Source organism: Macrosteles quadrilineatus, unplaced genomic scaffold (genome assembly GCF_028750875.1).
Source record: "Macrosteles quadrilineatus isolate MER2022 unplaced genomic scaffold, UCM_ALF_1.0 Scaffold_9__3_contigs__length_116548681, whole genome shotgun sequence".
NCBI lineage: Eukaryota > Metazoa > Arthropoda > Insecta > Hemiptera > Cicadellidae > Macrosteles > Macrosteles quadrilineatus.
In genome coordinates this window covers 23858507-23883465 of record NW_026542602.1, presented here as the reverse complement: position 1 = coordinate 23883465, position 24959 = coordinate 23858507, and the positions used below count along the sequence as shown (strand labels likewise).

At 39.6% G+C, this 24959-nt stretch overlaps 1 protein-coding gene and 1 pseudogene across 1 annotated transcript in view; one reads left to right on the top strand and one right to left on the bottom strand.

Moving 5' to 3' along the window:
* The window catches only part of LOC129003287 (elongation factor-like GTPase 1), a 157312-nt gene extending 136819 nt beyond the window's left edge, over positions 1–20493 (bottom strand). Inside the window, exons 1-26 of the mRNA XM_054431577.1 lie at positions 20375–20493; positions 19167–19339; positions 18664–18743; positions 16644–16789; positions 14964–15095; positions 14565–14752; positions 13806–14010; positions 13337–13472; positions 12263–12450; positions 11468–11579; positions 10633–10832; positions 9790–9940; positions 8647–8840; positions 8234–8319; positions 7553–7676; positions 4138–4289; positions 3964–4089; positions 3790–3915; positions 3616–3741; positions 3442–3567; positions 3268–3393; positions 3094–3219; positions 2920–3045; positions 964–1051; positions 605–743; positions 2–197 (exon numbers count right to left, since the gene is read on the bottom strand). Coding sequence (XP_054287552.1) covers positions 2–197; positions 605–743; positions 964–1051; positions 2920–3045; positions 3094–3219; positions 3268–3393; positions 3442–3567; positions 3616–3741; positions 3790–3915; positions 3964–4089; positions 4138–4289; positions 7553–7676; positions 8234–8319; positions 8647–8840; positions 9790–9940; positions 10633–10832; positions 11468–11579; positions 12263–12450; positions 13337–13472; positions 13806–14010; positions 14565–14752; positions 14964–15095; positions 16644–16789; positions 18664–18743; positions 19167–19330 — 3563 coding nt within the window. The 5' untranslated portion in view covers positions 19331–19339; positions 20375–20493. The remainder of the gene's footprint in view (position 1; positions 198–604; positions 744–963; positions 1052–2919; positions 3046–3093; positions 3220–3267; positions 3394–3441; positions 3568–3615; positions 3742–3789; positions 3916–3963; positions 4090–4137; positions 4290–7552; positions 7677–8233; positions 8320–8646; positions 8841–9789; positions 9941–10632; positions 10833–11467; positions 11580–12262; positions 12451–13336; positions 13473–13805; positions 14011–14564; positions 14753–14963; positions 15096–16643; positions 16790–18663; positions 18744–19166; positions 19340–20374) is intronic.
* A 1481-nt stretch (positions 20494–21974) lies between these two features.
* LOC129001931 (heat shock 70 kDa protein-like) overlaps positions 21975–24959 on the top strand; it is a 37169-nt pseudogene continuing 34184 nt past the window's right edge.

Below are 24959 nucleotides of genomic sequence, written 5' to 3'. Positions count from 1 at the left end.
CCTTGTGTTCGACTCTGCACTTGAGTCTATTGTCCAGTCCTCCACTACAAAAGCCACCCCCATCATCGGCTCTTCACACATTGGACCGGCCAGTGTTGCCAACTGGAAACCATTGACAAAACTGCTATCATACTCAAGCAGTGAGGGTTGGCAACCTTGCTTACTCTCCCCACTCCATACATTCCGGCCACTGTGCTCTATTGAAAAATGTAAAAGGTAAAAAGTGAGGACTTTTTAATTAAAAAAAAATAGTTAGCTAAACAACTTCTAAGAGTGTTAAAATAGAAACTTCAGCGAGAGGATAATCTGAACAGATATTGAAAGTGGTTCAGATATTCTTCTCTCGTTAAGATTAACCGATTGACACAGGATTTATACATATATTTCTATATATTTGAAAACACTTCACCAAGAGTATGTCCATTTTACCAAATTAAAAGAAAAAAAAAAAGAAAAAATCTGTGTCCTTCTCCTCTATGCAAGTATAAAGAGAAGCAAAACAGGTGCTGTTTGTAATCCCTATTAAGCTCACTGATGCCATCCCCTTCCACCAAAGCCCGACACAGTTTATTTAAGGTGGGACGGTCTAAAATATTTATCTCACCAGGTATCCTGTTGATGAGTATATTAGGGCCGCACCTTCTTGGTCCAAAACTCCAAATCTCTTCTACAGTTTTTTTACTCCATTCACCACCGTGCTTTTCAAACATTTCTGCAATATTATTCTTGAATGCCTCCACAGCCTGAAAAAACCAGAATTGTTTATTAGATAGAAAAACAATTCTGAAGAAAACATGTTGCAAAACACTTTATCGATAGTTTTAGAAGTGGGACATTTTTTTGTAATAAACAGTATGATCAAAATTGTTGGCAGAAATAAATAAAACTATGAGGAGACATTGTAGTGGAAGAATTAACTGCTTGAAAGAATGAAGTAATTTTGACAATGAAAGTGTAAAATACCTTTTTAGTCTTTTCGTCTAGTGCTGTTGAAGAATCCAAAGAGAGTTTGTTGATTCCTTCAGCCATCTCTGCACGTACATTATGTGCTCTAGGAAAATAATACATTATTAATATAAGTGCATCAATGTTTTTATATATTCTATATTGCAGGCAGCTTAAACTGAAATAGAAGCTCACGACTAGAATTTCAGACAAAGAACTACTTTTCAGTTTTTAAAATTATGTGAATAAGAGAATTATGTAGATTAATTATGCATTTAAGCCAATTTCTCATATAGGGGATAAGCTATCAACATAGGTCTCATGGTAAGACCTAGACCTGGGAGTGATTTACTTTTTTGTTTTGAAGCACAAAGGTCAAAGACACTATACGTTCAAATTCATGTCTATTATGTGTGTGTGTCCGATATCACTGAGCCGGCTCCTCGCACCGTCCCCAGACAAGCAACTGCAACAGCATGCCCCCACATAGTGACAGTGCGAGTGGTCGTCCCACATCCCTACCTAAAATCTATAAGACTGTGGAAGGACTGCAAAGACAAAAATATGAGAAAAACTAATACACAACACGAATGTGAAAGCTACATCCAAACCAAAATAACAAACACAAAGTCTTGACAGGTACGGATGACAGTCCTTATGACGAACACATGTTTCAGAGCGGAGATTCGATCCGGATTTGCAGGTGTGCTGCAAAACACAAACCAAACATATTCCGGGCGTAAAACCAACATTTGCACTATAACAAAAACACTGAGACGTGACATTGAGTGGAGCGTGTGGACATGTCAGTGTCACAGCTCAGCACAACTCAGTCTCACTACTGACTGTTTGTTGGGAGTGTACTGCCCTTCCTCATCTACCCTCAAACACATCACTAACTAGCCAATAAGAGACATCACTGCTGAGTACCTGTCCAGTGTCCTGAGCAGCTCCAGATTGTTCTCTAGCAGATCTGTGATGTCCTGAGGTAGAGGTGCTGCCCTCAGTCTCACTACAGACTGTTTGTTGGGAGTGTACTGCCCTTCCTCATCTACCCTCAAACACATCACTGAGTAGCCAATAAGAGACATCACTGCTGAGTACCTGTCCAGTGTCCTGAGTAGCTCCAGGTTGTTCTCTAGCAGATCTGTGATGTCCTGAGGTAGAGGAGCTGCCCTCAGTCTCACTACAGACTGTTTGTTGGGAGTGTACTGCCCTTCCTCATCTACCCTCAAACACATCACTGAGTAGCCAATAAGAGACATCACTGCTGAGTACCTGTCCAGTGTCCTGAGTAGCTCCAGATTGTTCTCTAGCAGATCTGTGATGTCCTGAGGTAGAGGTGCTGCCCTCAGTCTCACTACAGACTGTTTGTTGGGAGTGTACTGCCCTTCCTCATCTACCCTCAAACACATCACTGAGTAGCCAATAAGAGACATCACTGCTGAGTACCTGTCCAGTGTCCTGAGCAGCTCCAGATTGTTCTCTAGCAGATCTGTGATGTCCTGAGGTAGAGGAGCTGCCCTCAGTCTCACTACAGACTGTTTGTTGGGAGTGTACAGCCCTCCTTCACCTACCCTCAAACACATCACTAACTAGCCAATAAGACCCATCACTGCTTAGTACCTGTCCAGTGTCCTGAGCAGCTCCAGATTGTTCTCTAGCAGATCTGTGATGTCCTGAGGTAGAGGTGCTGCCCTCAGTCTCACTACAGACTGTTTGTTGGGAGTGTACTGCCCTTCCTCATCTACCCTCAAACACATCACTGAGTAGCCAATAAGAGACATCACTGCTGAGTACCTGTCCAGTGTCCTGAGCAGCTCCAGATTGTTCTCTAGCAGATCTGCGATGTCCTGAGGTAGAGGAGCTGCCCTCAGTCTCACTACAGACTGTTTGTTGGGAGTGTACAGCCCTCCTTCACCTACCCTCAACCACATCACTAACTAGCCAATAAGAGACATCACTGCTGAGTACCTGTCCAGTGTCCTCAGCAGCTCCAGGTTGTTCTCTAGCAGATCTGTGATGTCCTGAGGTAGAGGAGCTGCCCTCAGTCTCACTACAGACTGTTTGTTGGGAGTGTACAGCCCTCCCTCATCTACCCTCAAACACATCACTAACTAGCCAATAAGACCCATCACTGCTTAGTACCTGTCCAGTGTCCTGAGCAGCTCCAGATTGTTCTCTAGCAGATCTGTGATGTACTGAGGTAGAGGTGCTGCCCTCAGTCTCACTACAGACTGTTTGTTGGGAGTGTACAGCCCTCCTTCACCTACCCTCAAACACATCACTAACTAGCCAATAAGAGACATCACTGCTGAGTACCTGTCCAGTGTCCTGAGCAGCTCCAGATTGTTCTCTAGCAGATCTGTGATGTCCTGAGGTAGAGGAGCTGCCCTCAGTCTCACTACAGACTGTTTGTTGGGAGTGTACAGCCCTCCTTCACCTACCCTCAAACACATCACTAACTAGCCAATAAGACCCATCACTGCTTAGTACCTGCCCAGTGTCCTGAGCAGCTCCAGATTGTTCTCTAGCAGATCTGTGATGTCCTGAGGTAGAGGAGCTGCCCTCAGTCTCACTACAGACTGTTTGTTGGGAGTGTACAGTCCTCCTTCACCTACCCTCAAACACATCACTAACTAGCCAATAAGAGACATCACTGCTGAGTACCTGTCCAGTGTCCTGAGCAGCTCCAGATTGTTCTCTAGCAGATCTGTGATGTCCTGAGGTAGAGGTGCTGCCCTCAGTCTCACTACAGACTGTTTGTTGGGAGTGTACAGCCCTCCTTCACCTACCCTCAAACACATCACTAACTAGCCAATAAGACCCATCACTGCTTAGTACCTGTCCAGTGTCCTGAGCAGCTCCAGATTGTTCTCTAGCAGATCTGTGATGTCCTGAGGTAGAGGAGCTGCCCTCAGTCTCACTACAGACTGTTTGTTGGGAGTGTACAGCCCTCCTTCACCTACCCTCAAACACATCAGTAACTAGCCAATAAGAGACATCACTGCTGAGTACCTGTCCAGTGTCCTGAGCAGCTCCAGATTGTTCTCTAGCAGATCTGTGATGTCCTGGGGTAGAGGAGCTGCCCTCAGTCTCACTACAGACTGTTTGTTGGGAGTGTACAGTCCTCCTTCACCTACCCTCAAACACATCAGTAACTAGCCAATAAGAGACATCACTGCTGAGTACCTGTCCAGTGTCCTCAGCAGCTCCAGGTTGTTCTCTAGCAGATCTGTGATGTCCTGGGGTAGAGGAGCTGCCCTCAGTCTCACTACAGACTGTTTGTTGGGGGTCACTATTGTCACTAGTCCACCTTCGCCTACCGATTCATCTGTCGATTCCTGAAAAAAGATAATTTATCATTAACTTAACCTATGAAAATTAATGTAGCTAAAAAACTAAGATAAAAAAAAGGGAAAATGCTTTTCATGTAAAGATAAGCTCTCAAAACAAATTCCAGCTTATTTCCAATCCTGCTAATTAGGGATGGACGGGATTGAATTTTTAGTTCGGGACGGGACGGGACGGGATTTTTATTTCCTTCCCGATTTTCGGGACGGGACGGGACGGGATTTTTTTCTGTGCATAGAAAGAAAGTACTGTATTGCAGTTACCAAAAAAGACATACGAAATCAATTTTTACCATTTGTGGCAATGATCTATAAAAACCAAAAAATGGGTAACAATTTACAGGTACCTATAGAGACTTGTGACTCGCGGGTCACGGGGTGATCGTCTGTATGACTCACGGTCACGGCGCGATCGTCGTCATGACTAACGGTCATTTATTACATTTACATTTGTTGTCATGAGAGCCGAAGCCCCCTGACTGCATACCCGGTACCTATCCTTCTGGACATACCCGGGCCCCATGATGTAGGCCGAAGCTTACGCATCAACCTTTAGCACATCATGGGATGACTAACGGTCACGGCGCGATCGTCGGTATGACTCGCAGTCACGGCGCGATCGTCGGTATGACTCCACGGTCACGGGGTTATCGTCGGTATGACTCGCGGTCACGGCATGATCGATTCGTCAGAATGACTCCGCGGTCACGGCGCGATCGTCGGTATGACTCCGCGGTCACGGGGTTATCGTCGGTAGGACTCGCGGTCACGGCATGATCGTCGGTATGACGCGCGATCACGGCTCGATCGTCAGAATGACTCCGCGGTCACGGCACGATCGTCGTCATGACTCGCGGTCACGGCGACATCGTCGTCATGACTCGCGGTCACGGCGACATCGTCGGTAGGAATCGCGGTCACGGCGCGATCGTCGGTATGACTCGCAGTCACGGCGCGATCGTCGGTATGACTCCACGGTCACGGGGTTATCGTCGGTATGACTCGCGGTCACGGCATGATCGATTCGTCAGAATGACTCCGCGGTCACGGCGCGATCGTCGGTATGACTCCGCGGTCACGGGGTTATCGTCGGTAGGACTCGCGGTCACGGCATGATCGTCGGTATGACGCGCGATCACGGCTCGATCGTCAGAATGACTCCGCGGTCACGGCACGATCGTCGTCATGACTCGCGGTCACGGCGACATCGTCGTCATGACTCGCGGTCACGGCGACATCGTCGGTAGGAATCGCGGTCACGGCGCGATCGTCGGTATGACTCAGCGGTCACGGGGTTATCGTCGGTATGACTCGCGGTCACGGCATGATCGTCGGTATGACTCGCGATCACGGCTCGATCGTCAGCATGACTCCACGGTCACGGCGCGATCGTCGGTATGACTCCGCGGTAACGGCGCGAACGTCGGTAGAACTCCGCCGTCACGGCGCGATCGTCGGTAGGACTCCACGGTCACGGCCCGATCGTCGGTATGACTCCGCGGTAACGGCGCGAACGTCGGTAGAACTCCGCGGTCACGGCGCGATCGTCGGTAGAACTCCGCGGTCACGGCGCGATCGTCGGTAGGACTCCGCGGTCACGTCGTGATCGTCGGTATGACTCGCCATCACGGCATGATCGTCGGTATGACTCGCGGTCACGGCGTGATCGTCGGTATGACTCCGCGGTCACAGCCCGATCGTCGTTATGACTCGCAGTCACGGTGCGATCGTCGGTCCAATAATCGCGGCCACGGCGCGATCGTCGTTATGACTCCGCGGTCACGTCGTAATCGTCGAAATGACTTCGTCTCCTGCGTTCGCGGACCTATCGCTCGCAATAACGGCGTTATCGGCACTCGCGTAGCGGAAAAATCGCCGACGATCGGACCAAATCCCGTCCCGAAAAATTCCCGAGTCAAATGTAATCCCGTCCCGATAATCGGGAATATTTTTTTCCCGAAAAATTCCCGAAATTTCGGGACCCGTCCATCCCTACTGCTAATGTAAGTAAGCAGCTGTTTAGTGAGGGATTTGATCATTTTGTCTATTACAGGTCAAATCAGGTAGGCCTAAATGGAAATTTGCTTAGTCTGCAGGTTTGCTGCGGCGGGGGTATTTTATTTTACAAAACTTCATATATTGGTTTTACTACACCAACCCTGACTTTATGTCAATACACAAAGTGATTTAGGGATATAGAGATGTTTTTAAGTAAAAAAAAAAAAAAAATTTGGCAGTCAATGACATTTTAACCAGCTCACTTAAATTCAAACCAATAACAGTCTTCCAGGATAGCGGCTAGCCTTGGAAATATCTTAGCGGTAACAGAAACATCATCAACCTCTCACACAATGTGAGCAAAATATTAAACATTTTTCGTGGTAACGGAAACATCACCATTGTCTCAAGCGATAATGGCATAATCCAGAAAATCTCCTATGGCTGTGTGGATAAAATATTAGTCTTCAGCTATCAAGGCAAAATTTTGATAATTTCTTGAAGTTGTGTAGACATTATCATCGTATCCCATAAATCGTATAAAAATCCTGAATACCTCTCAGCAGTGACGAAATCATCAGAGTTGTGTTGTAGGTTAGTAGCAAAATATTGAACATCTCTAGCAGGCACAGAAACATTAACATCACCTTCCATGAGCATGGCCAAATCTTGAATACCACTCGCAGTTTTGTAAACATCATCATGGACTTTCTCAATAGTGACAAAATCATGAACATCTCCTACAGTTCTAGTTGACATTATCATAATCTTCCGTAGTCACAGAAAAATTCTGAACACCTGCCTGGGTCGTGTAGACATCATCATTGTCTCCCGCAAATCGGTGGTATCAAGAATGAATATCGAGAATTGACAAAACGTTAGTTTTAACTATGTTCTTCAATGGACTCCAAACAATCACCAAACTATTTTGTATTGTATAGAAGTACAGGATTGAAAAAAGTCATTACTCATTAGAGTAATTAAAATTTTTAGATTAACATAGATTTGCCTTCTACAATCGAGTTAGCACCCCCTGAACAATTATGCTTGGGTAGTTCTAGTCAAACAACTGACTCTAAATTAATTTACCTGAAATAAAAAGTCTATGAGTGAGAAAAACATTATTTTAATTTGAAAAATCAAACTATAGTTCGGCCGCTTAGAAAACGACCTGCGCGCTGATGCTAAACCAATGCTAGAGGAGGTCGTTTTCTAAGCGGCCGAACTATACATTTAGGTTTACCCATACAACTGACCTTTTTTCCTACGACTTGTTGGTCTTGAATGGCTTCATTTACCATATCTACAGTTGGAGGGGGAACAACCGTCTCTCGGAAGGGGACAATTGGTTCAGAAACATTGATTGCCACCTTGGCATATCTGTAACAGAACTTTTCCATTATATTAAATGCCCAGTTAAAAATTACCAATTGTTAAATAGTTTTCAATTTAGTGGGGAACTATCAATACCCCAACCATGTTATTCAAGCCAAATATTCAAAGGAATTAAGAACTGTAAAACTGAAGGAATGGGAAAACAGATTAGAGACAGCAAAATGCTTGACTAAAATAAAGTTAGCCTGTAAAGCTGAGTTAATACCCCAGAAAAATAATGTTACATCCAACTGTTGTTTATTTCTCTACAAACAACTGCCTCAGCTGCACATATTTTGTTGAATGATAAACAAGTAATAATGTTTGAACAGTCATATTTTGAGTCTTCCATCTTTTTCAGATTATAAAAAATTTCAACCAAAAAGATTTCAGTATTTAAGAATTATGTGATCAACCAATCTGCATTGGACTCAACAGATCAAGATGATGTTAGTTAGGTATTTATAAGCAAGATATATTAGGAATTTAAATCAAAGATGAAAGCAATAACGATAAACGATTGATTATATTGTAGTTTATAGAGTTAAAGGCCAGAATGTTACCTTTGTTGTAAATCCTCTATACATCTCTCCAGGTGAACTTCTCCTGCAGTGACTATTACATGTTCCCCTGTCTCCTGAACTATAACCTGCAATCAGTACAACTGGTTTACAGAAAAATTGATTTTGATAACTGTCCTTGGAACAAACATTGTCAAGAACTTTTAAGGAAGAATGTTTTTAAGCAAGTTTATTTGAATGTATTCTCAATCAGGAATTAAACCTTATATATATATATGTGTATATATATAAGGGTATTTCAGAGAGTTAAGCGAGTATTTAAAAGGAGTATTACTAGAACTTCACATTATAACGCTTTTTCATTTGACTGGTACTTGTATTTGTACTCTAATGTGTTCAGGTCACAGCACAGACCAGTAGGATAATCGTGAAGGGCACTTAAGATTCTGACACACCTGAACGCAAGCATCGGCCTGATTGAGCAGACGCAGACCACGTACGAGTGCTGGCAGATCTGACGGTCGTTTGGTCTCCACAGCTACTCGCAGTATAGGCACAGCCATTAGTTGCAGCTCTCTGAAGGCTGGACATGCGAGATTCGACGACAGTGTGGCAGTCTTCAACACATGGTCCTCCAAACCTCCGATACCTGCAGTGACACAAGACAACTATGAGTATTGCTCACAAAAAGGTGAGTAATGGAATTCAAGGATTATTGTGATAAAAAAAAATTGTCATTGAGGACAATAACCTGAATATAAAGATAAACACAAGATAATAGATGTGTGTACATGGTGCATCACTTAACAACTGTGCTACTATTGGTATCACAGAAATTATTATATTTATTATGAAGCTGAATGAATGAATGATTTATTACGTTAAATTTGCTACAAAGTACAATGTTTACAGTTTTTACTATAATATTAAGTTTATAACATTAAATAATCAAGAACAGGAAAAAAATAACAAAGTTGTGAACTTATGTTGAATTATAAAAAAAAAACTAGCAAAATGAACATAATAAACTTATAATTTTGTAGCTAGTTATAATTAATTGGTCTAATGGAATCAGCAGACATAGACAAACTCTGCCTGTATGTCTGCTAGGTTGCATATAGTCTTTTAATGACCTAAATTTGTTGATTGGGAATTTAAACGGAGATTGAATAAAAAACTTAAAAGATTTTTTTTGAATTTTTCTTGAGGATGAATGAAATGCAATTGACATTAAATGAGTGATAGATAATTTCTATGGGAGCAAATTACCGTTGTCCATACAGTTGTGTCGGCCAGGAGCTGTGCACGAGGCTGGGGGGTTGGTGGGGAGGGACAGCACAGTACAAGGGTCAGGTCAAACACGCCGCTACACTAGTTACTAGCTCTTACACTACTAATAAAAAATACAAAATAAACAAAATATTTTAAGGTATGTAACCTGTTGTATCCTAAGAGAATATTCTCTCTACCTCTACTACACCTTGCCCAGTTTCTTATACCACATTATTCATTGAGTCACAAAGGAATTATTGCCAGAACATTACGACAAACTTCTATACTCTTAAATATCTGACTTTATAGAGACAACAATATATTACCAAGCACATTTCCAGCTGGCACACACTCCAATGTCTCCAACTCTCGACCCATCATGAGGTAAAGGTCACTCAAGGTCACTCTGGTCACATGCTGACCTGACTTGAGATCCTTCAGTGTCACCCCAGCAACAATCTCCTCTCCTTGTCTTTGCTGAGGATCAGATAACATTGGAACTAAGCGTAACCAGAACAAAACTTTTTAATGCATCAAATCTAAACTACCAAATTCAAGCTATGAACGAAACATAAAAATAATTCCTACAATTTAATTGCTGGGTAGCTGAGTGGTTACAGTGCTCACCTAACAATCCTGAGCAAAGTCAGTAGCTTTTTGATGGTTCAAAAGGAAAACTGGACCCAGCTGTTCCTGATCATAGGGCTTTAAAATGATCCTGACTAATGAAACAGCTGATCTTAGCCAGTAAAAAAGCTACACAGATTATGGCACAACATTCTACACTCATACTTCACTCATATTTGGGTTAATACGCTAATAAGTGGCGTCCCCATCTCGATGATTGATAATTGATCTTCATTGTAAAGTAGGATTGACACATCTGGAGTTGAAATGTAAATATGCCCAGAAAATTCCCAGTATAAAATGTTATTTTTCACAACATCGACACCCTGTGACTTCTGTTATGACTAAAAATGACAACATTATGCTGTTATTGTATACACTGCACTGCCATAAGTACATAATTTTTTTTCATTACTCTTTTCGGTCTTGCAACTTTATTTCTCTTCCTAGCAGAATATCTATGGGAAACAACATAGGAGATTTTGAAATTGACTAAACTAATTAAAATGTGATAAAGCACATTGTAAAGCCATAGCCAGTACCTTTTGAAGAGCCACAGCGGGGTCATGTTTAGGGCCCAGTACATACACAGTACTTTCTCTTCTCAGACAGCCACTGAACACTCGGGCAAACGCAATAAATACATCATCTTCTTCCGCAGGGGGTGGGGGTAGTGTGTCCTGGTCTCCTTCTATCCCTCCCCCTCCATCTGGCGGAACATCAGGCAGCGGCTGACCATCTCCTGAGACAGATAACCCTTAGAAACTTTGCTCATGGTTTTTAGTTAAAGGGTTGCTATAAAGATTATTTTCATACACAGCGAAGATGATAATTTTGATTCTATATTTTTGCAATGTTCTTCGAGGCTATTGTCTATCAAGAATGTTAACCCTTAATTAGACTTGCCCTTATCTAAACACCTGTCCCTGTCTTTTTCTATAGGCTTTTAATATATTGCTGGTTAATGTTTTTCTTTCATTGGCTAAACCCCTATCCTAATTAGACATTCTTATAATGTCATTTTTATGGTTGAGTTAACATTTTTTTGTACATATTCTATGACGACAAAAATACACAAAGGAAAATTACAATCTAAACAAGGTAAGATACTATAGACTTTTCTGAATGTTCATTCTAACTGCAAATAGGAAGTTGTGAATTTTCCCCCAGTAACAAGCACAACGCGAAACTGTTAATTTTCTGATCCCGCTGTGTTGAGATGTTATCTTCCACCCATCCTGCTACAATCTTCCAAAAATTCAAAAACAAACTTCAAAATTGCTCTTCTTTATAAATTGCTGCACACAAATTTTAGATGTGAAAACACCCTGTGAAATACATTTTGCTGTAGTCAAGTACTGAGGACTTGGGACTCACCAGGTGTCGAGTTCTGGTTGGCCAATCGCAGTCTGGCTTGTTCTCTCCTCTTGGCTATCTCCTCAGGTGTAAGTGGCTTGGGTCGATTCTGTGGTAACAGCTTTCTCTCCAGCTACAAACACAGAAGTGGGTTAGTGTTACCACAATCACAAAGAAACCAATACTAAATAACATTTCAAAAATATTTAAAATATGTATACACAGAAATAATTTATTGTTACAACATAATAAACCTTTTAAATCTGTTAAATAATTTGTTAATATCTCACAAACAAAAATATTATTGAGAAATATAAGTTATACAGAGCTGTAAGTTGGATTGTGTTTTGTTTTTTGGGAGTATATAAACAATACCTCTAACTAATCTGTAGGCCTAAGTTTCTAAATGTTTCTCTTGATGGCTTAGCAGGCTGCTCTTCCTACTCTTCTTAACCTTACGACTAACTTTTTGAAATTTCTGTACAATTTGTAAAGGAGGAACTGCATTATTAATGTGGGCCCAACTTTGATGAAGGGCCTCCTAATTCCTTCTAACGTTTAACAATCACCAAGATTACAGTCACGAGAGATGAAACTACAGTTGAAGAATAATCTTTTTTAAAGAAAGAATGGAGTAACTTAGATGGTTCCCTTATAAAAGCCTACATCATATCAAAGATAATCCAGCTTTTTCATTTGCATACACTATCCATCCCTTGAGGTTTTCTAATAACAAGGTATAGGTCAGTAGGCCTACTTGTTACTTTTAGGGGGATTCTAAGCAAGTTAAGCATGAAGTACAAGGTGTGAACCTACCGGGAACATTTTAGAGATGAACACAATGACAGGGGCGTCAGGCTTGCTACTACATTGCAGGAAGGCCTGCTTGAGGGCTTGTGACTCGGGGGGAAGACTCTCCAGGGATTGGCCTTGACCACACATCAACCTCTCCACCTTCTCATGTGTTATCTCACAAGGAGAAGGCAACTTGGAACTCACCATTTCTGTGAAAATAATAAAGACTTGATAATTTTTTTTTCCTAGGGGTCTGCCAATTAAGGCCTTTTATACAAAGTTAAAATGCAAAAGTCCAAAACTCTCAAAATCAGTTAGGTGTGCAACGAAATCACTCTCCCTCCCTAGAGGTTCAATTCAATTGACTGTATACCAGGACTAACAAACCTTTAAATTTCATTCAATACAATCACATAAACAATACCCTCTTCCAATCAAAATAAAATTGATTAGTATCTCCCTATCGCACTAAAGACTAAACTAATTGCTAGGCTAACAAAACAATATAACCAACATTTTGACACAAGCTGGAAACTTGGTCTCAAAGTTCAAAAATATCAAATAACAATTGACTAATATAAAAGTGTTCTTGACAGTTTTTGTAATTTAAGTTTTAAAAATTAATTATCAATATGGCCGCATTTTGAAATTTTAAATTGGATCAAGGTAGGCTAACTTCGTTTCTAACATGGGTCTCTTCTATATTAACATCATTTGCATACCATTTTTCATAAAGATTGGTTAGACAATTCAAAAATAAAAATGTTTATATACAAATTACAAAATGGTGAATATCTTGTTGACAAAGCGATTTTGAAAAAAGATTTTATTCGTAAATTTCACTTTATTTTTTATCCATGGAATGACTACGTAAATTATTTCCCAACCCTTTTTGAACACCCTGTAAAGATAGCACAAGTAGTAGAAGGTAGAAGCATGCCTGGTGTGCAAACCAGAAGAATCCAATTAAGCCCCTCCTATTCACTAAATTCCCTTCTCAATAATTCACTAATTATCTGGTATCTAACTAACTTCATCAAAGCAAATTAAATGTAGGTTTGTAAGTCAAAAGTTGTAACCAGCTGCTAGACATACCCAATACTGCATGCGCCAGGGGCAGCCATTGACTACAGAAGGCCTGTAGTTGAACTTTAGAGTCTGTGTGCCTCAAGTCTCTTGCTGTCATTTTCACATTCAAACTTTCAGCCATCTTAACCAACTTGTCTTTGTCCTGTGAAACGTAAAAAATAACATAAATAATACTAAATAATACTGAAAGAAATGTATATAGTGAACGTTCTTTTCTGAAAAAAAAAATACTCTAATGATTTGTCTTTGTTTATTTTTTGTTTTTACAGCCTCAAAGATGTGAAAAAGAGTCAAAATCCCAATGCTCAACTTCCTCTCCTTCAAGGCCAAAAATAGAAGGTAAAATGCAACTAATTAGAATAAATGTCTAGGGGAACCTCTGAATTTCTCCTGCAACAGGAAGAGGGGTATTTCATACCACACAGACAAATCTGATCGTGCCATCACAGACATGGTTTCTGAGTCAGTTCCTTACCTTGCGCACAACAATGTTCTCATACACAGCCCAGATGTTCTCTAGTACCAGCTGGACAAACAGAGGTTTCTTGGCCTTCTCTTGTGCTCCCTTGGCTATTCTCTTGGTCTTGGTGTTGAGGTAGAAGTCTCCCCATAGAGTACGCTCCAACACAGCCTGTTTGACACCCAGCTTAGCAGCGTACACAGCCGCAAAGTCTCGTACGCTATAACAACCAATATATTGGTGTTGGTGGATGACTCAAAAGATTTCTATCAGTTCTAGGATAACCAGTGGCAATGCAAACTCATGCTTAAATCAATTTCTGATGAACCAATGACTGAGTTAACCATTTAACAATATTTTAGCATAGGCTATTTTAACCATTGGCTTCAGACAGTGATGTCGTGGGCACTTAAAGATTTATTAGAAGGTATAGGCTAGTTCACTCTTGTATTGTACCAGCTCATCTATGTTATAATTGATATCAATGCAAACGATTTTAGGTCGATGTTGGCAAATGCAAGGTTGAAAGTTGAAAGAGGTCACAAACCTCTAAAAAAAAAAAAAAAATGGATTGATATCTAATCAGCACTAACTCACAATATTAATACAAATCTTCAGCCATACACACACTGCACCTTTGTTTCCAAAAACTAAGTTGGAGAAAATCAAAGTCCTGTTTCAGCAAAAGCAATAGGCTAGGCTTATTACCTTTCTATCTGTAATGGATTAATATTCTTCTGATAGGAAAAAAGGAAGAGATTTCCTATGACATACCAAAATCCCCAACCGTCCGCCGCACTGGCAAACACCACATTGCCCTGATCAGGACAGAAGTACAACTGAGAGTCGTCTGCAGTCTCCAGCCCATCTGACCAATCCTGGAGTTGGTCTCCTGAACTGGGAACTGATTCTGAGCGATTCATAACCTCAGTAGTGAACAGAGAGGCTGTCACTGCATTCACCTAGAGGAAAGAACAACAAACATGACATGAGTAGGTGATTCCTAGAGTTGGTATCCAGAGCATTGAACAACATTGTCACTTAGGCAAAAAGTTATATTTTGCCACGGACTTACAAAGATCATGGCTGAATTTTAATTCAATAAACAAATGGAAACAATAGAATACTAAAAAATGCTATGCTCTATTCTATTTCCTTATTTACTATACTAACCTGTTCAAGAACCTGTGTAAGGTGAACGTAAGCGTCTAAAGGAGATAGTTTGACCTCTAAGATAAGTCTGTCTAGTTTGTTCAGCACTAACACAGGTTGAATGTTTTCAAGCCAAGCTTGCTTCAGGGCAACCTGCAACAGAAGTACGGGTATACCTTCAGTAAATAAGATAAAGTAATTAGAGAAAAGTAATTTTTGTGGGGGGAGGGCAATCCTACCTTTAGCTACTTTGAGGAAGGTGTTAATAAAATATTACAACTAATGATTTCTCCCCTTTTAGCGAATTTCCCATATAGGGAATAAGCTATTACCGTAGTACTCACGGTAAGACCTGGACCCGGGACCGATTTTTTTTTTCGTTTTGAGGTCCCTAGAGGTCAAAAACACCATCCGTTCAAATTCATATATATATATGTGTCCGTTAGCACGATAACTCGAGCAAAAATGATCCGATTTTGATGAAATTTGGTACAAACGTGTAAACCTACGTTTATACGAACGAGTTTGCGAACCAGCATGATCGGACCATGGGAACGGGGGTTTATGGGGGCTTTTATGGGGAAAAAATGGGTTTTTCCCATTTTTGACCCAAAAAAACATAAAATTTTGCAATTTCTTTTGAAACTATTTTGTAGAGCTTAAAAAAACAAATAATTTAGTATATTGAAGCGTTATAATGCGCCTAATGGTTACGGAGAAAATTCCAAAAAATTGTAAATTTAAAATTCCCATGTTATTCTTATGGAGAATAAGTAAACTGTTGTAGTTTGCTTGTTTATAAACATATTTTGCCCAAATTTGGAAAATGTTTTTATTTCTTACTAACTATTAACATTTTACATAAAAAACACTTTTACCCTCCCTGTTGCAGCAAACCTAAGTATGTTTTAAACTGATTCTATTTAAATAGGGAATAAATGTGATAATTTTAAGGAGACATTTTAGTGTAAATCCATTCAGGGAAATGGAAATTCGCTTAGTCTGCAGGTTTGCTGCGGCGGGGGTATTTAAATTATTTTATGTTTGTGTGACTGCTCCAAACCTTTGTGTTCTGAAAATGTCTGGTGGTAGCCTTCTATCTTGTGAACAATATTACTACAAGTTGGTGTTCTTTGTATTTTAGATTCCTTCCTTGAACAGGTTAGATATCAGATCCTAAAAAGTTGTAAACCATGTGATGTACTATTCAATGATGGAAAATGTCCACAGTAATCTTTTCCTGCATCTTGCAAACGACTATTGACTAGTCGCTATTTTCTCCACTGGCAAACAACTAGTCACTAGTTGTTTTTTTTTGTTCTTACAAGTAAACAGTTCTAAAAAATCTTTTTGGGATCTGTTCATGGTTTAAGTTTGACCTTGTAATGTCCATAAAAATAAAATATATAATAGTACATACTTTTGTAAGGTAGAACATAATTTATACAGTTCTAAAGTAGCCTTACATATGTACATACAGTAAAAAAATTGCCTGCCAGTAAAGATTTGTAACTGCCAGATGTAGGGTTAAAAACAATAACTTAACCACCGTTATCAATAAAATTCAAACAGTATGGATATGTTGTGAAAACGTTGAGTTATCGATCAACATAATAGTAATATAACCAACATCCTTTTATAATCGTTTGTATAACACCAGTAACCCCTTCAAACTGATATTTGAAAGGCAATTTTCCTCACCTGTGTCTGGGGGCAAACGCCTTCGACGACATCTACTACAATGATGGCTCCGTCACAGAGTCTGACAGCAGTGGAAACTTCCGAGGAGAAGTCTACATGACCAGGCGAGTCTATCAGATTGACCAAGTACTCTTCGTTCTTTGTCTCTACATGGACAGTAACATGGTTTCTCAACTGACGGTTAATGTACGAGACTTGAATTGTAAAAGTGAGAAAGTAATAATTACAGATTTTATGTTTATGGCACAGAGAGAAAGCTAATTAATTTAGTTGAGAATTGAGATAGGAAGCTTACCTGTGTCACTAAATCACTAAAAAAACACATAAATTTACTTAATACGGTACACAGTTGATTTTATATTTCACTATCGCCCACAGAATTTTAAATGGAGGTTTTGGAAAACATTATTATTCTCATGTTTTATAAAATTTTCTTGTATTTTGGGTTTTTTGTGCCAAGATATTTCCCATTTATTTAAGTATGTTATCTCGATGGTAGTCCTTAAACCCCCTAGTGCTTGAGACATTCTAACGTCAGGGTTGGTAGGGTTTATTGTGAGGTATCATAAGATAGTAACATTTAAGGCAAAATACCTTTTATTCACTAATATATTGGTTTCTCATAAGGTTTTAATACTGTAGCTGTTAACAATTCTATAAACATAACGGCACATATGAAAAGTCTACTTTCTATGTTACTCCTACATTTTTTATTTCAGAACCTTTAATCTCTCTTCCTGGAAATCAGGTTAAGGTCTGACTATATTGTAATAGGCCCTACTATTAAATTTTAAATAGGCCTACTCTTGAAGAGATAAATATCCCAGGTTTTATATAATTATTTACCAAAGTAGGTATAGCCACAGAGAAGTAAGGTACACAGGAAACATTCAACGGTACACCTAAGAGGTGTCTAGCACTAGTCGCTGGTGTCTAGGGCAAAGTCCCGCACTGCCCCCTCACCCTCATGTACTACAACATTCATGGTGGAGGAAGACCCTGTGCCCTGTGCGATAGGAATTTCTTTACAGCCTTTTGGCTCTTTCTTGATCGTCACAAATACATCTCCACCCCAAAATAATATAGCTGAAAGCGCACGGTTGTCCCATAAGTGTGTATCCCCTGTACCTTACTTCTCTGTAGTACATCCAAAATACAAACAATTGAAAACTCAATTAAACTACTTTATTCTCTCGTAATCTTTACTGAATAACTGAATTACTAACATCGAACATTCTTAACTATATTTATGTCTGTGTCCTCCGCCTTGCCTCATTCCTCAAATTGCTCATTTCACTAATTTAGCCTCAGAATAGTTTTACAATTATATTAAATTATTTGTTTTTAAGATTTTCTGAATTATGAATATTATTGTTTTCCAAGAAATACGAAAGTCACTGATAGCGACTGAGCCTACGCACATATAGTGCGTATGTTCAAGCAAGCGTATGGGCTTCCAGCCCATGTAGGCTTATTTCCTTAATGTATATGTTTAACATAGCTTCTCTGAGACCATACAATCCTTTGTTGTTATTATTCAGTTTACATGTATTTTTATATTTAATTATTTTTATCTATGCAATAGCAAGTAAGGTGTCTGTTTAACTGGAAGTTATGTTTATAATTTATATTCTGCAATATTTTTGGAAATAAAGTATGTTTTGATTTGACTACAGATATATTTCTAGAACTTAAAAAATTGTTTAAGTGACATGTTGTAAAACCTATTTAATTAAGTTATTTTGTGGCTGAAAGGTGGCAGGATAGGCCTATTTTTAACTTTTACAAAAGAACTTAATTTGTGTCTTGATGGAAATAAAATAAGCTACAAAGCAAGAGGTTGTGTGCAAAGTTTTAAGCAGAGACCCTAAAAGAATTCTGTTTCAAATATTTTCAATACCGTCTTACTAAACTTTGCTTCCACAGTTAAAACCATCCACCAATTTTGGTCTTTTATGTAACTCTTACAAGTAACTAATACAGTCGATAGTCTAGGTACTGGAGGATTTTATTGACTTACCACTTTTATAATACAGTGCTATTGAGCTGCTTTTCATGGTGATACCTCGTTCTTGTTCGTCTTTTCGGCTGTCCAGATACCTGAGTTAAAAACATAAAGAGGTAATCAAACTTACAGAAGAACCACACTAAGGATAACAAACCAAAAAATATTTAACTAAACCTTTTGAAAATATAGTTTAGGCCTATTTAAATTGTTTTAAGTCTCAAAAAGGCATTATCTCTGAAAAACTTCGGGCACTTGAAATTTGTCCGCATATTAGCCTCTAATTTATCAACACTTGAAGTGTAGTCTTAAAGGGTTCAAGCATTGGGTAAACTATTTTATCATGGAGAACTTGTCAATAAAATAAAAAATAAAAATATTATACTGGTAATTCAGAAAAACTTCCTTACAATATTATATGTATTGCCAGAACTTGGTGTGTTTTGTAAGTCATTCATAAAAATTTCATCAACATTAAAGCTAAAGATTTTAATTGAAAGTCAAAATATTAAACCTACCTCAATTTTCCAGCCATTCTCTGGGAAATAATACCGTTGCTTGCCACCAGGGAATCAGCCAATGTTGTTTTTCCATGGTCAACATGTGCCATGATGCAGATGTTCCTGATGTTTGAAGGTTTGTTTTGAAGCTCGCCGAGCTTCTCAATATTAACTAATCTCATGGTGGATAACTGCAACAATTGACTTAGTATAAAACACTCAAACGATGATAGGCTACAGTTATTTTGTTTGACAGTTTGACCTTGTAGGCCTACATTAAAGCGTTGCAAAACAATGACAACTTTCACAATAATCCTTTACGTTTTAATATAAGATAACTATTCATTTAACAGATTATGTATAACGGTACCGGTATAACTTAATTGCTACATTAGATAAGTTACAGTTGAGAAAAATATATGCAAGCTAGAATATACCAGAGAACGTTGCAATGCTGGGGAGAAGAGATAGTAGGGAGTTGCACCATAGTCTCCTCTAATACAAGGTTGACGTGTGACAATGTCGCAACGGCATATTTATTGCCATGATAATAGCAGAAATAACACAAATGTAAACATAAACATTGCCCATACGCTCCATTATAAATTAGTGCAACACCTTTTTCGGTTTGACTTGACGGGACAGCGCTGTTGCCACTTGTGTCTTGCCGCAGCATTGTATTAGTAGAGGAAGCTCAGTTGCACCTATAACGTAACCTTAAAGATGCATTTTAAATTATGGATGACTCAAGTTACAGCTCTCGCTATACCTTTCACATTGATATTCTATTGTCAATGTTAAATATCAAATTATTTTCCTGGTGTATCAACTCATAAGATTAAACAAATTTAAGTCTTACAAGGTGTGTATTCATTATTGCTATTGTGACTAATCTACGACTGCAGTAGTTAATATTGACGTTGTTTATAGCAAAAAAAAATAGCAAATATGTTGTTTAGCTTTACAGGTTTACTCAAACATAACCTAACCTGAGACAAGTTTTACATAATAATGAATTAATATTGACTTAAAAAATCGGATTTAACTTAAGACTAAATCTAATCACAATTATTGCTAACATATTAGTAAATTGTGATTAATTGAACGTACTGTATGAATATTAAATTGTAAATTAAAGACAGGGTTTTCACACAAGAGGTTATGTTTGTGTTGCCGTTGCCATTAAAGTAACTCATTATATTAGCAAAGAAATCCGTTTTACTTACTTTGTTTTCAAGCAATTGTTAGTTATAATATTTTCATGGAGTTAGATATAACCTAACGTGAGAAATGTTGTAAACAGTAAAACCAAAACAATATCTCCTCCTGACATAGTGACATGTGATAGGACTTGTGTTATGGAATATGGAATTGAATCAGCTGCAGCTCAGCTGGAGCTGGCTGGCTGGCTCGAACAGATGGCATTATTACATTTTTTCTTAGTTGGCTAGCGCGAATTGTAGTGCCATGAAGCCAAAATTAAAATACTGTAGCACTATTGACATTGATTATGTTTACTATTCAGTAGTACCAATGCCACTGAATCGTGAAACTAATAGAAAGAAATTTAATAATTGACTATTAGTGTTTTTTTACATAGTCAATGGTTTAATTCATATCAATTCACCAGTACTAGAAGTAAAGTATAAGAATTGTCCTATATCCGAATATTTTACATTATGGACCTTTTGACCCACATTCTGGAAAATAATCAGAGAACCACAACTATGTAGTGGCAGCGATATGAAATGAAATGAATGAAATGAAATGTCTTTATTGCTTTTAACATCATATAACATGCATTCCAATCGTCAAAATACTTAGATTATAAAATAAGTAGTATATATCACGATATGAACTTGCGGCCCCCCAAAAGTTTGTTCACCAGTGCCCGCTCTCCCAATAATCATTAAAATAGGTAGGCCTATTTCCACTACTCAAGTTTACACTTTGGGCTTGGTATGGCATCTTCCGAGGAGTCCTCATCGTCTTCCGTGACCTAGGCGAAATCGTGAATATTTCACGCAGTCACGGAAACATTGTCATCGTCTACCATGATTGCAACCAAACCCCTAATATCTCCCGTGGTACGTATATTCGTGATGTTTAGAATATCTCCCTAATGATGGTAACGGAAACATCATCTTTTTCCGCACAATCATGCCAAAATCTTAAATATCTCGCATGACCACGAGGTAACATTAATATCGTCTTTCACTATCGCAGCAAAATCCCGAACGTTTATCCTGGAATACGGCCCTGGTGTGCCGTGTTTCCCCCGGACGTGGGTGAGGCGGACAAAACTGGTTCGGGTGGGTAATTGAGCGGACGTCTCCCTGCATCTACCGGGCTCATGGGGAATATCCCCGTTACCGAATCGTCCGAGGAATTATCGCGTTTTGCCTCCCAGCGCCCAGTTCTTTCAACCACACCTAAACTACCGAAGCAATATGGCTCTGATTTTGTAGGTTAATAGCTAAGAGACTATGTTTTATCTATAATTTCTAATAACCCAATTACAGTAACACGTAGGCCTAGTCACCTCTGGTTATTTCCCGTCCAAATTTCCAAATTTTTAATGTTAACATTTTAGAAGGGCTAGACAAATCTTGGAACTCTAAAATGCTGTGGAATCTTCAATTTAAATTTAAGACTTGAATAGGTCTTTGTGTCAATTTAGGATTTGTTGATTTATATGTTCAGGATTTGGCGTTACCGTACTCATCTAAAATGTCGACACGTTTAAGACTTAGCAGAAGCTAGAAGCTAGAACAGATGTTCTATGCTATGCTAGCTAAAACACAAATTCCACAGCTATTAAAAAGCTTTCAACCAAGGCTACTACTCTTGTCGTTTGCACTATCCATGGATCACCAGACAGAACTGCAGGTATAATTTAAAGCTTTAAACCATTTGAAAAAAATACGAAATAAAAACATAAACAGTACTATAACTAACACAGAATACAAAAATCATTCATTAGAGTTAAGTTCAATACATAGCCATAATATAACATGTTCCTGAAAATCTAAATGGAAATTCAAAACAGAAAAAAATATATAAACACATGAAATTAAAACGAAACTAACAAATCAGGTAGGTATGTAGATATGTATCCGTTATTAATATTTTCATTTAAGAGTCTTCCTCGTCAAAAGATAAAGTTTTAGTAGACTCCAGCGCTTCAAAACTGTTGTCAAAGTCAAAAGGGCCAACTAATACGATACCGGTATCCGGTGTTGCGCGGGCCGTAGCACAGAAATAGTTTTCCCGTGTCTATTCAGCGATGGAAGGGCGGGTGGGACAAGGCAAAATTCTTGTCTCTTTTGCAGGGTTCGGCGAGAGGCAGGGGCGAGCCTAACGGGTTCCATTGATGGGCTACCGACCGATCTGGGGTAGCGACTAGCGAGCCGGATGGTTGAAGCATAGATAAAACATCCGCAGTGTGAGGGCAACGGTTTGTAGGCACTTATGCAAACCAATCCCTGTCTCTGAGCACGGACGGTATGGTTATCTTGAGTGTGGGGGGTTCTTCCCGGAACCTCAATTGAGTCAAGGGTGTCGCCACCTCTGGTGGATAGGTTCATCCGGGTGGGTCCCACTTCTATACCTGCCTCCTTTCGGGAAACCCTGATGGCCTGGCAGTGATGTTGGGTCTGACGGGCAAACGAAGTAGATCGGGTGCTGGGTCCGAGCCCGCCAGGGGTATCTGGGGATCTATCGCTCTGGTTATCTCTGGTTTCCCAGCAATGGGTAAGGCCTCGATCGGGTAGTGGTGTAAATGGGAGGTTGGGGTTCCCCCCGTCAGCGTGCTGACGGTCCCCTTCCTCCTGGCTATTGATGGCGGGTTCTGCCTGTCAGGGATTAGATAGGTCCCGAGTGTTGCTTGCACTAAATGCGTCGGGGCGCTCTACCATGGACCTCTAGGTCCTGACCTAGTGGAACCCAGGTGGAGTGACGCTTAAACAAGCAGCCGGAATCCCTGGTTAGGATTGAGGGGCAACCCTCCTTCCGAAGGGTCTGCTTCGGCAGCCGGCGAGCCTGATGACCTTAAGTCATCCGCCCATGATGTGCTAAAGGTTGATGCGTAAGCTTCGGCCTACATCATGGGGCCCGGGTATGTCCTAACGGATAGGTACCGGGTATGCAGTCAGGGGGCTTCGGCTCTCATGACAAATAAATAATAATAATAATAATAATAATAATAATAGATAAAACATAGTCCCTTAGTAGATTTCCCATCCTTATGGAACAGCTGAAGCCAATTTTATTGTTAGTTCTGTCCGGTTTTCTGTTGATGTCATGTTTTGTTTACAATTTGTTTCTATTATTTTAGGGTTAGTTTCTCATTATTTGTGTCTCACTGTTTGGTTATGTATAGCCAGTGGACGAGTTATTGTTTATGATTAGATAGTTTTTAGCGAATTTCCCATATAGGGAATAAGCTATTACCGTAGTACTCACGGTAAGACCTGGACCCGGGACCGATTTTTGTTTTGTTTTGAGGTCCCTAGAGATCAAAAACACCATCCGTTCAAATTCATATATATATATATACTAGCTGATCCGGCGAACTTCGTATCGCCTAAGTTATAGGTTTCCCCTAAGACAGACCGATGGAAAGAAAGTACCGTTACGTTTAATTTTCAAGATGATCTCGTTCGCATCGCTCAATCACGTCCTGGTTGAAGTTCGTTCGCTACGCTCACTCACCTTTGGGTTGGAGCTCGTTCGCTACGCTCACTCACCTTTAGGTTGGAGCTCGTTCGTTGCGCTCACTTGCCTTCAGGTTAGCTCGTTCGCTACGCTAACTCGCCTCCAGGTTGAAGTTCGTTCGCTACGCTCACTCACCTTTGGGTTGGAGCTCGTTCGCTACGCTCACTCACCTTTAGGTTGGAGCTCGTTCGCTGCGCTCACTTGCCTTCAGGTTAGCTCGTTCGCTACGCTAACTCGCCTCCAGGTTGAAGTTCGTTCCCTACGCTCACTCACCTTTTGGTTGCAAATTAGCTGTTGTCATAAATGTAAAAGAAATAATAGTGCTGCACCCTGTTGGTAATCCTTGTAACTTTAATGCTATTGAACATCATAGAACAGAACCAACTTGTTTAATTGAAACAGCTGTTAAGATTCATTAATTCCATTTCTCATAAGGTTAACATGGGAAACTCCAGAGCCACTGGGGCGGAGCCCTTTTAAGAATTTCGAAACGGGAAATAGTTTATGTCCGATTCGCATACCTACAGAATTTACACACCAAATTTCATAACGATCGGTGAAGTCGTTCCGGAGGAGTTTGCAGACAAACACTGTGACACGAGAATTTTATATATTAGAGATATATATATATGTGTGTGTCCGTTAGCGCGATAACTCGAGCAAAAATGATCCGATTTTAATGAAATTTGGTACAAACGTGTAAACCTACGTTTATTTGAACGAGTTCGCGAACCAGCATGATCGGACCATGGGAACGGGGGTTTATGGGGGCTTTTATGGGGTAAAAATGGGTTTTTCCCATTTTTTACCCAAAAAACATAACATTTTGCAATTTCTTTTGAAACTATTTTGTAGAGCTTAAAAAAACAAATAATTTAGTATATTGAAGCGTTATAATGCGCCTAATGGTTACGGAGAAAATTCCAAAAAATTGTAAATTTAAAATTCCCATGTTATTCTTATGGAGAATAAGTAAACTGTTGTAGTTTGCTTGTTTATAAACATATTTTGCCCAAATTTGGAAAATGTTTTTATTTCTTACTAACTATTAACATTTTACATAAAAAACACTTTTACCCTCCCTGTTGCAGCAAA